This window comes from Momordica charantia, assembly GCF_013281855.1.
Source record: "Momordica charantia cultivar OHB3-1 chromosome 4 unlocalized genomic scaffold, Mcharantia_2.0 BLBB01000004.1, whole genome shotgun sequence".
Taxonomy (NCBI): Eukaryota; Viridiplantae; Streptophyta; class Magnoliopsida; order Cucurbitales; family Cucurbitaceae; genus Momordica; species Momordica charantia.
Window position 1 is genome coordinate 29,380,468 of NW_028275162.1, and position 15,485 is coordinate 29,395,952.

At 33.5% G+C, this 15,485-nt stretch overlaps 2 protein-coding genes across 2 annotated transcripts; one reads left to right on the top strand and one right to left on the bottom strand.

The window, feature by feature from the left end:
* Positions 1-1,001: 1,001 nt before the first annotated feature.
* On the top strand, positions 1,002-5,832 carry PDIL5-2 (PDI-like 5-2). The gene is made up of 5 exons (XM_088123419.1): positions 1,002-1,374; positions 2,817-2,920; positions 3,149-3,522; positions 4,116-4,420; positions 5,238-5,832. Exons 1-5 carry the CDS (start codon positions 1,159-1,161, stop codon positions 5,568-5,570), a joined length of 1,332 nt encoding a protein of 443 aa, XP_087979545.1. The 5' UTR covers positions 1,002-1,158; the 3' UTR covers positions 5,571-5,832.
* A 499-nt stretch (positions 5,833-6,331) lies between these two features.
* Positions 6,332-11,695, bottom strand: LOC111020208 (receptor homology region, transmembrane domain- and RING domain-containing protein 2). Its single transcript, XM_022296798.2, has 4 exons — positions 11,264-11,695; positions 10,602-10,832; positions 9,269-9,673; positions 6,332-7,194 (listed from the first exon to the last, which is right to left on the bottom strand). The coding sequence occupies exons 1-4, from the start codon at positions 11,400-11,402 to the stop codon at positions 6,620-6,622; spliced, it is 1,350 nt and encodes a 449-aa protein (XP_022152490.1). The 5' UTR covers positions 11,403-11,695; the 3' UTR covers positions 6,332-6,619.
* Positions 11,696-15,485: the final 3,790 nt, after the last annotated feature.

Here is a 15,485-nt window from a genome sequence, read left to right on the forward strand (position 1 = left end):
TAATTAGTTAAGGAACTAGTAATTTTTTTTTAAAGACTAGAAATCTATGCACCCATCATCTTTATTTGAATTCAAAAAGAAAAAGTTAGTGTAGTGCTAAAGAAGTCTAATTGCCTCTTTCTATAATTATTTGAAAGTTACTTTTAAAAATATTTACACGAACATATTAGTGTACATCTTTTTAGAAGTCAGAGATTTGAATCTTTGTAATTGTGGTAGGTTGGATTTTGGAAAAAAAAATGAAAAGAGGAAGTTGCTTTTAAAAATTATTTATGTTTCATAGAACTATAAATGTGTTTTGGTTTTTTTAGTTAGTTTATTTTTCTTTAACTACTTTTACATAATTAAAGTTGTTATTTCTTTATAAAAAAAATGTTGGCTCTTCATCGTTTTTCTTTTCAAACAATTATAATTTTGATGTGGAGATTCCAACTTCCAACTTTAAATTGAGTATATTTGCTTGGACCAATTAAATTATGTTTGAGTTGAATCTCTCTGTCAACTCAATCGAAACTTGTTCCACTGCACTTATGGAACTACTAGTTAAATTCTTTTTAAAAAATTTTAAAAATTTGCATTGTAGTGGGCCAAAAAAAATAAATAAATAAAATCTTAGAGATGTTTGTTAAAAAAAAAAAGTAAAATATTTAAATTTAAAGTAAGTACTCTAAAGGTCTATGATCCTAGATAAAAATTTTTTTATTGATATAATTAATATAAAATAATCGCTTCATTAATAATAATTTTGCTCATGGGATTCTGGTTCAAAAATTATACTTTATATATGGATGATTTTTTAAATTTATATGAAATCTCTAAAATTAAATTAAAAGAAAAAAATAACCTTAAAAATGTATTTTGTTTTCAATTTGGAATAAGTTTTTATAATTTTTTTTTAAAAGGTGAAAAATTAAATGAAGAAATGAGGAGTATAGAAACTTAATTTTAAAAAAATTAAAAATACAAAATACAAAATTGACATGGGAGCCAATTCTGACTTTCAAGTAAATTGCGAAACAAAATCTGCTGCTTGAAAATGAATCAAACTTGCGATTTGGTACTACAGAGAAAGAACTGCAGATAGAAGAACTAAGAAGAAACCAAATCGGAAGTTGCAGAGCGATAGAGATCGCGATCGTCAAGAAGAACACTGTGAAGATGCACAGATCATGGCAAGTGATGGTTATTGTCCTTGTTTCAATCTTAGGACTGCCATCCTCTTCTTTCTCGAGCGTAGAGCAGCCGCTCACGGCGGATGGAAACGTGTTGGAGCTCGACGAATCCAATTTCGATCTCGCAATTTCATCATTTGACTTCATATTGGTCGACTTTTACGCCCCATGGTGCGGCCACTGCAAGCGTCTTTCTCCGGAGGTACCTTCTTCTCCTCGTATTCGCTTTTCCATTCTTGTAAATTATCCATCCTATTCGCACTCTTAATTGCAACTCTTGCCGATATTATACGATCTACTTCTGGATGGCTGCAGCATCTTCAGATACGTAAGCGGGTGAAGCAATGGAATTTTTTTTTTCTTTTTAAAACCTTAGTATGGATGTGTAGAACCAACTAAACAGAATCGAAATGGACTTTAAATACTTATTTATGTATCGAATGGAGGATACAGTGTATTTGTTTTCCGATTGAACCGCCTTTGTAGAAACGAGAATTTTGAGTCGGCATCTATCTGGTCAATTGACATGCATTTGGAAGAATTGAATTCAGTTAATTAAAGGGCTCAGAAAATATTAGTAAGCGATTCTCACCTGCCGTTTGCTGCTTCTGAAGTCTGTTCAAGTCTAATTGAAAGTCGGCAAATGATGAATCCGTCAGCTATTTATTTTTTTCGTATTATTATATGACCATTAGTGTACTACATGATAGATCCATCTACTGTACAATCCATTAAGGTGTTTTTTTTTTACCTTGAAAGGGTTATTTAAGTTTCCTCTATCAACTCCATCTGATATTCTGTAATAATTTATAATTTTGAGCGGCAGATTTTAACTTCCGGAGAAATCTCTGTTGAAAAGAAGTTTATGATCTGGATTATATCCATAACATTCTTTAGGGGGCTTCTCTTCGTAGTTCGTTCTTATTTAGTTGATAATAGGTTTTGGTGGCATCTGGTGTCTTATCTTCTTGCCCAGTTCATTTTCTTTTTATCTTTGAAGAACATTTGAAAGTGGGAGGTCCTAAGACGGTTGTCCAGGTGGAGGATTAACTCTAATGATACAATGTAGAGAAGGAATTCATCTATGTACCTACAACCTCTGTGTGCATTCTCCGTAAGGAGTTTTAGAGTATAAGAACTGTCTTTAGTTCAATCTCTCTTTCCCACAGTTTCTGGTACAAGTTTCTTCAGTCATGTGGTGTGAGTCTCACTTTCAAATTCCTTTTGTGGAGTTTTTTCTTTTTTATTATAAGAATAATATTTGGAGGAGTTTCTTGTTAAGGTAGCTCTCACTTCATATGGACGGAGACGGTTCTTTGAAAGGAGTAGAATTTTTTCTTATAAATTTATTTATGCATTGGGTTACTATAACTAATAAGCCTCAAAATGTCTCTATTTTCTTTGATTGTCAACCACTGGGGATGTTTACGTGTAAAGTTCTTTACAGGTGTTCTTGGTGGCTGCTCTGTTCTAGCATTTTTTGGACTGCAGCTGTTTTTTTTTTTTTTTTTTTTTTGCAGTCGTTCTACTTTATTTGATTTTCCATGTGTTTTCATGTGCTGCATTCTGTTTGAGTCACTTGCAAATTGCCGTTGGGCCGACGTTATGGCACTAAATTTTTTTTTTTTTTTTTCAATTTTGTAGCTGGATGCTGCTGCACCACAGCTTGCCAAACTGAAGACGCCTGTAGTTCTAGCAAAAGTAAATGCTGACAAGTTTACTCGTCTTGCTAAAAAATTTGACGTTGAGTATGTTACTCGCCCTTTTTGCATGTTCAATGTTATAAACTATGTGGGTTTATTTAGTTTTTGTTTTTAGTTGTGCCTTTTGGCTTCAATACAGAGTTTAGTACAAATCTCCGAGAGACCATTTCTCTTTTCTTAACGAGTTTGCTATTCAAATACGAATTCTTAGATTATCTGAACGGCGAACCATAATTCTCTTCTAACTACGTGAACAAATTTGTACCGTTGTAGTGCCTATCCTACAATCAAGATCTTCATGCATGGCATTCCAGTAGACTATTATGGACCAAGAAAAGCAGACTTGCTTGTCCGTTATCTGAAGAAATTTGTTGCTCCGGATGTCTCAATTCTGGACTCTGACTCATCGATTAATGATTTTGTTGAAGCTGCTGGGGCTTATTTCCCTATCTATTTGGGTTTTGGTTTAGATGAATCTATTATTTCTAAATTTGCTATTAAGTACAAGAAAAAGGCTTGGTTTTCAGTGGCAAAGGGTTTCTCAGAGGATGTCATGGTGTCTTATGATTTTGATAAGGTTCCTGCTTTGGTTTCTGTCCATCCAAATTACAACAATGAGCGGAGCACTTTCTATGGCCCCTTTGAAGGTTGGTTTGTATATCAACTGCCCTAATCTATCAAGTTACCTCATCTGGGTTCACGTCCATGTGTGTAATCAGAATGGTTTCTGAGAGTTAAAACCTTGTCATGCAGTATGCTATACATAAATCGTTTATTGTATTATGTAACTATTTCTTAATTTCCCGAACCTGCTATTAGAAGTTTACGATTCTTTTGAGTGTTTCATGCACTGTTCATAGGGATGTTAAACTGCACTTTATTTTTTGCACTGGCTAGTCTCACTTATTTAGGGAGAAGGTTGGAACTTGGAAGAACTTTCCATGAGGAACATATGTGGCTTGGAAGCTTATGAGACCAGAGGTTATTGATATTTATATAAATTGTTAAATAGGCTAAGTTCCCAATTGCTTGAATTCTTACCTATTGTATGTGTACACCAAGATGTGCCTGCTTGATTTCTTTTCGATTGTCATGAACATCCCAATAAAATTTCTTCTACATATAGTTGTGTATACATGGTCCTTCAGGTGCTTGAATGTTCATCCGTCTGACTCTCTGTCATTGATATGTTATATGTTCGAGATAAAATGGTTTAAGCTTTCCTATTTTCATTGTTCAGAGCAATTTTTGGAGGAATTCATAAAACAAAGCTTGTTTCCTCGTGTTCTGCCCATAAACTACGACACTCTTAAGCTGCTAAAAGATGATGATAGGAAAATAGCACTCACAATCGTGGAGGATGAGGATGATGACCAGACAAAGAATTTGATCAATTTATTAAAGGCTGCTGCATCTGCTAATCGGGACTTGGTGTTTGCTTATGTTGGGGCCAAACAGTGGGGAGAATTTACAGATTCATTTGGGGATAAGAAGACCACACTGCCAAAAATGGTCATCTGGGATGGGAAGGATGACTACTTAACGGTAAGTCCTCATTGAAGGCAAATGATACTGTATATCATGTTCATTCTATCGTTTGGTTTTTTGGCTGCTATGATGTCACATTTTGCACAGCACTTAGCATCATGTTGGTTGGGATGGGTATGCTCTCAATATTTTTACTGCCGTAGGGTAATTAAAATTGTGACAAACCAAAATTTCTTGAATATTTGTCTTAAAAGTCATCCTGAATATTAAATCTGCTAGCATGTCATTGTGTTTAGATAGGAATAGCCACAAACATGCATGTCAAATCATGAGTAAAATTAGACATGCATATATGATACTGACATATAATAACTCTTGCATGTATGAAGCCTGAAGAAACAAGTTCTCTTTAATGGGCTAAATAATTTTGAAAGAATTATTCGTTCAAATGGTTCCATTTGATTGTGCTTGTGCAGCAAGATGAGTTTTTCTGTAATATCTGGACCGTAGCATGCATGCTCTAATGGGATTAGTAGTATGCTATAACTTTATTAGACAGCAAAGGCTGTATAGTTGACCCTAAGGAAATCAATACAATTCAGCCTATCTTAGTCTTTGATTATACGCTGTAGATGTCAAATACTAAAATGTTCTTGTGAAGAAAACAAAATTCCATTTCTATGCCATCCGCTCAACTCGGTATCATTCATGGGAGAAGAAAGGTCTATCTCTGGAAGATTAATTTTTGAGATAGCTGACATTTTTAGACACTACATTTCATTCAAAGGAAAACATAAACATGAAAAAAGAGATATATACATGTGTACAAGTAGCATAATGAGGTAGTTTAACTTGTGTTTTTTGTGTTTGATAGGTTATTGGTTCAGAAAGCATTCTTGGGAACGACCATGCAACACAAATCTCAAAATTTATCGAAGGATACAGAGAGGGGAGAACTGAAGAAAGAAAAATTGCGGGTCCTTCATTTATTGGCTTCATAAATTCACTGATAGGCATCAGGACTGTATACATCCTTGTGATTATTGTTGGAGGAATAATGCTTTTCCAAACCCTCACCAAAGATGATAACGAATATCGTAGAGTCGATACTCCGAGTCGAGACCAGTTCGACCAAACTAGCAGTAGCACCTCTACCTCCTCCCAGGTTGAAAGAAGGGAATATAGGGCTGGTGACAAGCAAGATTGAACGTGGATTTTGGTGAATTTATTCTTAGTTGGATCTCTGAATGGCTTAGGGAAAGCAGATATCGGCATGGATCAGATATAAATTTATCTCGGCACGATGATTATGAAAAGAAAACTGAGGAAATGTGTGATTTTGGCGATCAGTTCATAAGCATTGTTTACCCTTTGTGGAAGATAACTTATATTTGATGCATGCTCTTGTTCTACTTGTTCTTATTTACGTGTTTTTGGTTCAATTGAATTGATGACTTGCATTCTGTTTCTCCCTTTTCATTCTGCTGACTATTCAGGCCTTTTAGTTTGAGGCATCTCATCAAACTCAGTTGATATTTTGTAAGAATTTAGCTAACAGTGTTTCCAAGTTTAATATAGATAACTAGGGATTCTTGAAAAATAAAAATAAAGATTTAATAATAACTTTAATTCTTGAAACTTCCTCACAGGATTTTGAAATGTTATAATTACATAGTATTTAGTCTTTCAATTTTGAATTTCTAGTAGACCTTTCTAATATCCTATTAATAATATTACTAATTCAAAATATAGAGACGTGGTTTTTGAAGTATGGAGATAAATGAGCAATATTCAAATAGACACCGTAGGACTAAATTTCTAATATAATTTAGAATATATGTTTTAAATATAAATTTAAGTGATGTTTCTAACAGAGTCTATCTTGAGAGAGAGAGAGAGAGGTGTATCACAAAATCATCCTGGTTAGCTGTTAATCTAAGTCTGTAGTGTATCCTATCACATAATCCATTGAAGAGTCTCAAAACCAACCCCAGATATATATACTCTCCACTTTAAAATTTCACAACCTCTACAAATGAACTTCTTCAAAGCCAAAAGAAATGGAGCAAATCGTATGAAATAATATACAATGATGCCGGCAACCAGGGTATTTCAGACACATCAACGACTGAGGAATTGATTTACAAACCAGATGATGCCATAATTCAACCATACCTCACCTCACCCCACCCCGGACCTTCCCTCTGCAAAAAGAGGGTCGGGCGATATCTGGCACAGATCTGCGTCATTCCTGTATCAGCATTCGGGAAGAGACCGAGCTGAAGCAAACGGAGAAAAACTTGTAGCTGACTCGCTACAATGCAAGGGATTCTGTTGATGACTGGAAGAACCCATGAAACTTGGCGAGGCATTGCTTGGACTCGGAATAAGCGGAATCATGTATCTTGAATGTAAAGGTGATATGGATGGGTAACACGAGGAATACGGCGAAACCAAATGAGAAGCATAAGATCTTTGGGAAGATGCATTTTGGAGCTCAACTGAGCTTCTGCTCACGCTCAAGGATGGGGATTGGCGGTAGGAGGATCTAAGAGACTGCTGAAGGTAAGGGGTGCTTGAAAGAGAGTGGTTCCGAGATACCGAAGGCGATCTTGATGCTGGGGATATTTGTATGGCAGAGCTTGGTGGCAAGGATGATCTCACAGAAGATAATATCGAGGAGGAGGCAACAGAGTTGGGAGCGCTCGAAAGCAATGGTGTTGATTCTGCAGGTGGTGGATTACTGGTGCTAGTTCTTGCATCTCGCTTGCAGACTGGGCAGAAGGTTCTCCAAGCAGTAAGCCAAGAGTCCACACAGATGGCATGAAATTCTGAAAATCAGTTCCACAATTAATCTACGTTCAGTATCAAATTACAAGCAGTTAGCAAGAGCATATGTATGAAACAAATGTGGGTACAGCTATCCATGTAAGCAAAGTACTGCATAACAAAAGGAAAGAGGGGGCAAAAGAAGTACATAACGACCCCCTATGTAATCTTGATCCTGTAAGCACGGGGTGGAAGGAAACTGTGGAAGGAAACTATTAGAATTCTGTTCGTGAGTTACCGGTATAAAGCAGGGGATTAGGGTTGGAAATTTGATGAAGAGAAATGGGGCATTGTTGGCAAAATGGCCTTAGAGATATCCCCTTGAATCATAGGAGCTATAGAGTCCGGTGGTAAGAAGTATTTGTGGTATAACTTATAAGGAAACATGGTTGGTTCACTGTTCATGTCCAGGGGAAAACCGTAAGCAAATAGATGGTCAGAGAATAGAAACATATCATGAAGCTTAAACCTCCTTTGAAGCCCCTACATATATTAAATCTGGAAATGGGCACATAACCTACGTTTCAAGAGATAACTGGCTAATTGTCTCAGCCCTAACGATGTTACCCTAGACCTTTTGTAGTGTCACAAAATAAGGAAGCGCCTCTGTCGAGGAAATGTGAAGGACAGCAATGGCGGATGGAAATGTGGAGGGTAGCATTGAGTGAGTTTCTACAACTATCTGGAACTTGAGATAGAAAAGATAGAAAATACTAGATATTGCATCCCTCTGCAACATTTTCAGCGAGATCTTTTTATTTTTTTCCTTCAGTATAACGAACACAAAATCAACTCTAAACAAGAAACTCTCAGGCATGATTTGGAAAGGAAAGGGACCATCAACTCTAAACAAGAAACTCTCAGGCATAATTTGGAAAGGAAAGGGACCATGGTAGTCTAGCGATGGCTGAAAAGAATACAGAAAAGATGCCCGAAGACAAGCTGGCATCTACTTCTTCACTGTACCCTTAACAAGACATGTCGGACATCCTTGATGTTGCAATTTCATATATCCTGTGCCTTTGACAAAGATGCAAAAGACAATACTTTTCAGGAACTATGTAGGGACACACAGATTTAGGAAAGCAAGAACTCTGTGGATATATGCGGTTAAGGCCTTATGGAAGAGAAAATAGTTAGGAAGAAATTCTCACATTTTAATGGAGAGGACCAACAATGGGATGTAGTTTTTGACTTTGCTAAGTTCCTTCTTTCCTTTCAAGGTTCTTTATCTAACTTCTTTTCTTTGTTTAGCAATATGGGAGGGAATTCAACCATTACGACAGATACATTATGACTTAACCAATTGAACTATGCTTAGGTTGACTTTTTTTGTCGTCATTTTCCTTTTGTAATTAACACAACATGGGGAGAGGGGAGCTTTTTTGCAAGATTATAGAGAAGTTCTTTTTGTCCAACTTTACACTAAAAACATGTGCGCGAGCTTGGTTAATCAGGCTCCTACTGCCCTTTATTTAATCAAGGCAGCGTAACTTTAGCACTCTCCACTTCTATGAAATCTGTTATATTCCCAGTTCTATCTGTAAAATCAACCTAATATCCTGCTGGTACGACTTTCAACTAAAAAAAGTACATTTATACCCCAACCACTCAAATTAAGAAATATCTTTTCTCTCTTCAGACGTTAATTTAAACCACATGAAACAAACTAATGAGCCAAACTCTAGTTGCTGGCTGACAAGAAAGCTGCAGCCAAGACCTCCAGCAACTAAATTATCTAAAGAAATCAAATGGCTTCAGGTCGTGAAAGTGGTTGTTACATGAATAATATAAAGGAGCCTAAACTTTATGTTCGTAAAAGAGCTTATACTTTTTTTACCAAATAGGAGCATCTCAACATTTTTTGAACAATTTAAACTAGGTCTTGGCGCAATGATTTAGTAAGACATTGATTAACCACTACCTTTATGATTTACATTAGTTCCTACAAACATGCTAGTATTCTTGCTTTATAAAGATTAAAGCTCATTCATTATAAACCTGAATTCACAAATATTGGGCAAGATATATACACAACAAAAAAATATAAACTTTAGTACAACGGAGTGAACTTACTGTGACGACATGGTAGAATTCTGAGCTTCTCACCAGCAGTATAGTCCTCGAGGCATATGGCACATGTTATTGATGTACAGTTATCCTCTAAAGCAGTAGTAAATATCAGGCTTGGCATTGCTTTTACTACACGTCTACTCATGCCCCGGAACTCTTGAAGATGAGAAGATCGTGGACGTTCTCGTCTTATTCGATGCCTACGAACGAAGAAACAAGTAGCAAGCACTGCAGACATGGCAAGAAGAGAAATAAAAGAGATAGCCATGATGGACCATGCAGAGTTTTCAAAGCTTGGAACAATCCATATCTCAGTGTTAGCCATGCCTGCATACTTCTTCAATGTCTCACCAGATTCTTTAGTAACAAATACAGCATGTATTCTAATACCAGCCGAGCTCCCTGCCACTGCAAACTCTTCAAAGTCATGACCAGGAATCTTCAAGCTAAAAAGAAATCTCTTTGTAGAATAGTGCATAAATCAGCTCACTTTCAAATCATTTACTCTTATGTATGCATGCGATAAATCATGACCAAATAACTCCACACCCATTAACAGAGTAGAAAAATCAGGGAAAGGTAAAAGTGAAACTTTTAATTGGAAACCAAGTGTGGGCACATGGTTTAGTTAGATTGATAAAGCAATAACATCATTATTCTCCTGAAACAATTAATGCCAAGATGCCAAACAATTGCTCCAATCGTAGCCATCAACAACAATGTTAACTATATCCAGAATTCCAGTGATTCCCAAGATAGCATACATGCAAACTTTATTTGCTAAATCCGTGGTAAATGGATCGTAATTAAAGAATTGGATGAGTATTCTAATTGATGAGCAAGGAATTTGATCTTTTCTAGTTTATCATTTATTTAAAATATAAAACTAAGGTATACCAAGACCAACACAATTCCATACACTAAGACTAAGGTAAATATATAGAAAATTAACTTTGAAAAGCCATTTTATCATATTTTTTGGGGATTTCTGGACAAGATCCTTTAAAAGAAAGACTTCGTTTTAAGTAAAGATCTTGGGTGGTCAACAGCCGCTCTGTCAATTTCTCCATCAAAAAAATAAAAATAAAAATATAATTCTGTAAGTATTTGAAGTATACTTTTTAAATAAAATATTTGTAACTAGTAAATCTAATTCAATGTTTGAGAGTAGATAAGTAAATCGCTAAAGCACTAATATCTTCAATATAAGTAAATTGAATCACTGCAGCATGCATGGCAACAGAGACACAGTTAAACCCTATAAATCGTATAGAAAGTACATCTACGTCCATAAATGGGGAATGGGTATGCATTTAATAGAGTAAAAAATCATTACTCGCAATTAGGGCACCACCATCTTCATTGTCATAGATAATCGCAGCTTTAAATCCAGCCACTTGAGCTCTCCTTACTTTATCCTCGAAGCTACATCCCCCTCTAATCATAAGCGCAAATGGTGAACTAGAGTTTACAGACAGCTCAACTTTATTTGTCAATGCCGAGCATGCATCGAGAGGTTTTGCCACATAAAGCACCCCAGGTTCCCCTGAACTTTTTATTGAAGGAGCTGAAATCAGAAATACCAGAAATAAATAAAAGAACCAAATGCGGAGATTTAAAAATAGAGAGAGAAAAAGACGTAGGAAAGAAAACTGAAACCACATAGCAGTCTGAAATGCATATATTTCACTCGTCTCCTTCTCTTTTTTCCTTTTTAGATAACCATGTCCGATTCATCTTCTCAAAACATGACGGCATCCTAAATCATCTTTTACTATTCGACAGAATCTTAAATCAGAAAATCATTGCTTATTAACAGCAGAATCCATATAGTCAACCGTATCCCCTGTTGGCACAAGTGATGAGGAGAGCACAGACATTTAATCCAGTGCCCGACTCAGAAGCCATTCACCAGTATACAACAGAATCAACTTGGCAAAATTTTGAAATGAAGCGAGCAGGCAAAGGGGAAAAAAAGAGAGCATAAACAAAACTAACCGAAATTGGCTTCAATGGAGTCGAAGGAAAGAGTGACGTTGGTCCCAATCAATACCACATTAGCTGCCGAGCGACAACAGCCAACGAAAAGAAGTGAAAACAACAACGCGAGACCTGGATTCATCGCACTCCAAGCCATGGACCGAAAAACCCTAATCAGTAAGAGGGAAGAAGGAGATGATAGAGATTGAAGCGGAGAGCAAAATTATGAGTCTTTAGAAATATCAATGGAAACATCAGCTTCCATCTCTCAGAAGGAAACACCGTGAATCTGCGTCTGGGACTGAAATTGCCTTCTCCGATGATGAAACGAAAACAATAATAGAAATAAAATAAATAAATAAACAGAAAATGATAATGATAATGATAAGAGAAACGAGAGGAAAATGCAGCAGAGCAAATAATAGTTCGTCGAAAAAATCTGACAAACCAAAAAATTAAGTACTTCCCATAAATATAAAACAATTACGCTGCTACGATACGAGATATAGAGATAATATTATTTTCTTTTTTAGAGTAAGTAACAAGGACAATATTTTTTTTCTCTTTGCTGTCAAGAAAAAAAATTACAAAGATAATATTTTTTTGGTTAGAAAGTACGTTTGGTCTACAATTACTTGAAGTAACATAAATGAAAATAAAGGATTGAAACTCCAATTGAAAATGAACGAGCTGTTAGTTAAGTTCCTATTATTGTTGGTCAAGAAACATAATTATATATAAACCATCGTGGGTGGTTCATTTTTCGGTACCAAATATTGTAAAGTCAGACGTTGTTCTGTGAGATTATTCGAGATATGCGTAAATTAGTTCGGACACTCACGTATTAAGTATTTATTCTAAAATATATGTATTATAAATTATGGTTTCAAGTTTTTTTTTTCCTGAGACTTTATAATCAATAACGAGGATTTATCATCGACTAGACTTGGCCAACTCAATCGGATAAGATAGTCGGTTCAAACTCCACTATTCAAAGAAAAAAGAACATTGGCTAAACTTGAGCTCGTTCTATGTTAATCCAATTCTGAACTGACCAATCAAGAGAAATGGGCTGGACTTCTTATTTCATCCATTTGGGCCCGGCCCATGTAAGATCCAATCATTTTGGATATTTTAGTTTTTAGTTATAACTCAAGTCTATCTTCGACAAAAGAGAGATTTGATAATTTTGGATATTCAATTAACAGAGAAAAAAAAAAGTCTTAGGTTGTCATCATTTCCTTTTTCTAATGAGTACGAGTGTCAAAAGGAGAAAATTCTCTCCCCTAATATATATGTTGAGGATTCTAACCTCAATATTTTGATCTTAAGTTGGGATTTTAAATATTTTTAATTAATGTATGAGATAAATATATTTTATTAATTTTTTTCTTCCATACAGTTGTATTCATAGGACAAAAATTATTTACTACCGTAGTAATATTTATATAATCAAAAGATCTGACGATGAATATTTGTAATCGATCTCTTATAAATAAATACTAAATATATAGACTTGTCTCAATGTCCTAAAAAAATTTATATTTTATCTTCATTATTTTAGAACTCTCATTTTATCTCTAACATATTAATTTTTAGAAAAGAAACTTTTAAACGTGTGTAGATAAAGACAATTCAACGACGAATTGATTAGGTGTAATTTTTATTCACCTTCCTAGTATATGAAAAAATAATATACTCCATTTGAAGGAAGAACCAAGCGAAGAAAACATTCTTCTATTATCTCTTTGACATAACTCTTCTACCATCTTTTTCTTTTTTAGTTTTATATTTTTAAAAATTATTTTCCAATGTTAGGTAAGTTTTTCACCTCTCTTAAAAATATATTTGAATCTATCATCAAATTTCAAAAACAAAATAAAGTTTTGTAAACGCCTCTTCTTTTAGTTTTCAAAATTTAACTTATATTTTGAAAATATTTACAAAAACCTATATAACAAAACAAATGAACATATAGGTGAAAAGTAAAGTTTCTAAACACAAAATAAAATTATTATCAAATAAGATCTAAATTGCCAACATGAGTATAATTTAACTAGTTAATTCAAATAGTTTTATTAAAAAAAAAAATTAGTTAATGTAATCTCCAACCAAGAATTATTTCGAATCTCCACGTATACTAAAAATAAGAGACCTAAATTAACTTCGGATCAAGAAAACCTAAAACCCCAAGGGAGAGTTGAAGGGGGCCCACATGGTCCTAATTCTTTTGAATTGGCCAAATTTCCGTCATTGCAAAGGCGATTGCTTAAAAGAACAACAAATGGACGTTATTCCACGACGGTCCATTCTTTCTCTCACATATTTAGCTGTCTTGCACGTGCTTCCTTTCAACAGGTCTCAATACCAATTAAATTCACTCATTTAATACAGCCTAAATAATTTATTATTATATTTTTTAGTGGTTCAAATTAACCAAATTGATGATAGATGTTTTAACAGTTATATTAATGTTTAAATAATTTAATTCATCGACTTATTTATCGATAACTTTATATATTTATCTGTTATTTTTTTATATATTTATCTTTCTAAAAAACAACTTTAAATATTTAAATAAGAGTATAACCTATTTCGAATTTTAAGTTTTCCTTTTAAAAACAAACTTGTTTGATGGGTGATTGGAAAAACACTTTCTCTAAGTTTTGAAACTCTTTTAAAATGGTAAGTAACATGTTTTATATATATATATATATATATATTAAAAAAATTATTAGCTCATTTTTATATTGTTTTAAAAATAATGATAAATATGTGAAAATTTATTTTATTTTTCTAAACAAAGAAAAACCATAATTGTCGTAGATCAGCAAAGGGATTTTGTCGCCCACTATCTGCCAAGTACTACCTGTATTATATGGTAATACATTAATTCATAACGTAAAGTAAATAAAAAGCGAAATAACTCATATTTATTCTCTCGTACGTATATACCATTTAATTTCTATTTAAAGAATTTGATTTGATCCAAAATAATAATTTAAAGACAACTCTGTTGGACCAAATATTTCTTTTAAAAAATAACAGCTTTCCTCAAAACACGTCGTTTGTTCTTTTCTGTCTTTCTACTTTCAAAGTCTCTTCTAGAAAAATCAAACATTTCAAATTCTTTTTGTAATAATTTGGGTGTAAACAAATCTGTTTCCTTTTACAACCCATATAGGAAAGTAGAACATTTGAAGTAATAATAATAATAATTAATTTAACTTTCTTTTTAGATAAATTTAACTTATTTTTGGTTAAACAATGGGCGGAGGAAGATATCCATACTTAAACTTGAGAGCATTGCTCACTTTTAAAACTTTAAAGAATTTAAATCATATTTGATTATTAAAAAAAATTAAGCTAGTAGACCAATAACAAATTTTTTGTCACTGTGTCTATTTAATTCATACACTATAAAAAGTTTATTAATAGGTATGTAAAAAGTTTATAATCAATCTATTTTATTAATAAATATTACTTGAGTTGATTTCAAACGTGTATCTATTAATTTAATGTTTTCGTGTCACGAATTCAAGTATTTGATAGTACACTTTTTAAACTAATGAAGTTAACAATCGGGGTATCAATGAGTTGTGTTGGATTGAGTTGAGGTACTTTTTAGACCCAGTCCAATTGCTTGAGTCGTAAATTTATTCAATCCAAACAACCATTATGAGATAATAAACCCAACCTAACCAACCATAAAATATTTTGGTTGGATTATTCGGGTCATAATTTCAAAGTATTGTATAAAAAAAAAAGTAAACGATAATATCTTGACATTTATTTATATATTATCTAACACTAAATCAATACCCGTAAGTCGATAGTTATTTATAGGTGAAAAATAAGACTCGAGAAACTTTAAAATGTTGTGTTTATAAAAGTCATTATAGAAAAATTAATCCATACAGATTTATAAAAAGAAATAAAATTTAACCAAATTTAACTATATATAATTTATATGGTGAGTAAAAAAACACTTTTAAAATTATTAATAAGTTCGGATTTGTTCGGTTCAATCCAAACTTATTTTAAGTGAACACTTGAACCAACTTAACCCATATAATTTTTATTTATTTGAACTCAACCTAAATCATATAGGTTGAGTTGGTGATCGATTTGTTCGAGTCATCGAATTTTCTTAATTAATATAATAATTTATTAATCATAAAATTGAAAGTTGTAGCCTATTTTTGGTCGAATATATATATTTTAACTCATATTTTAACTC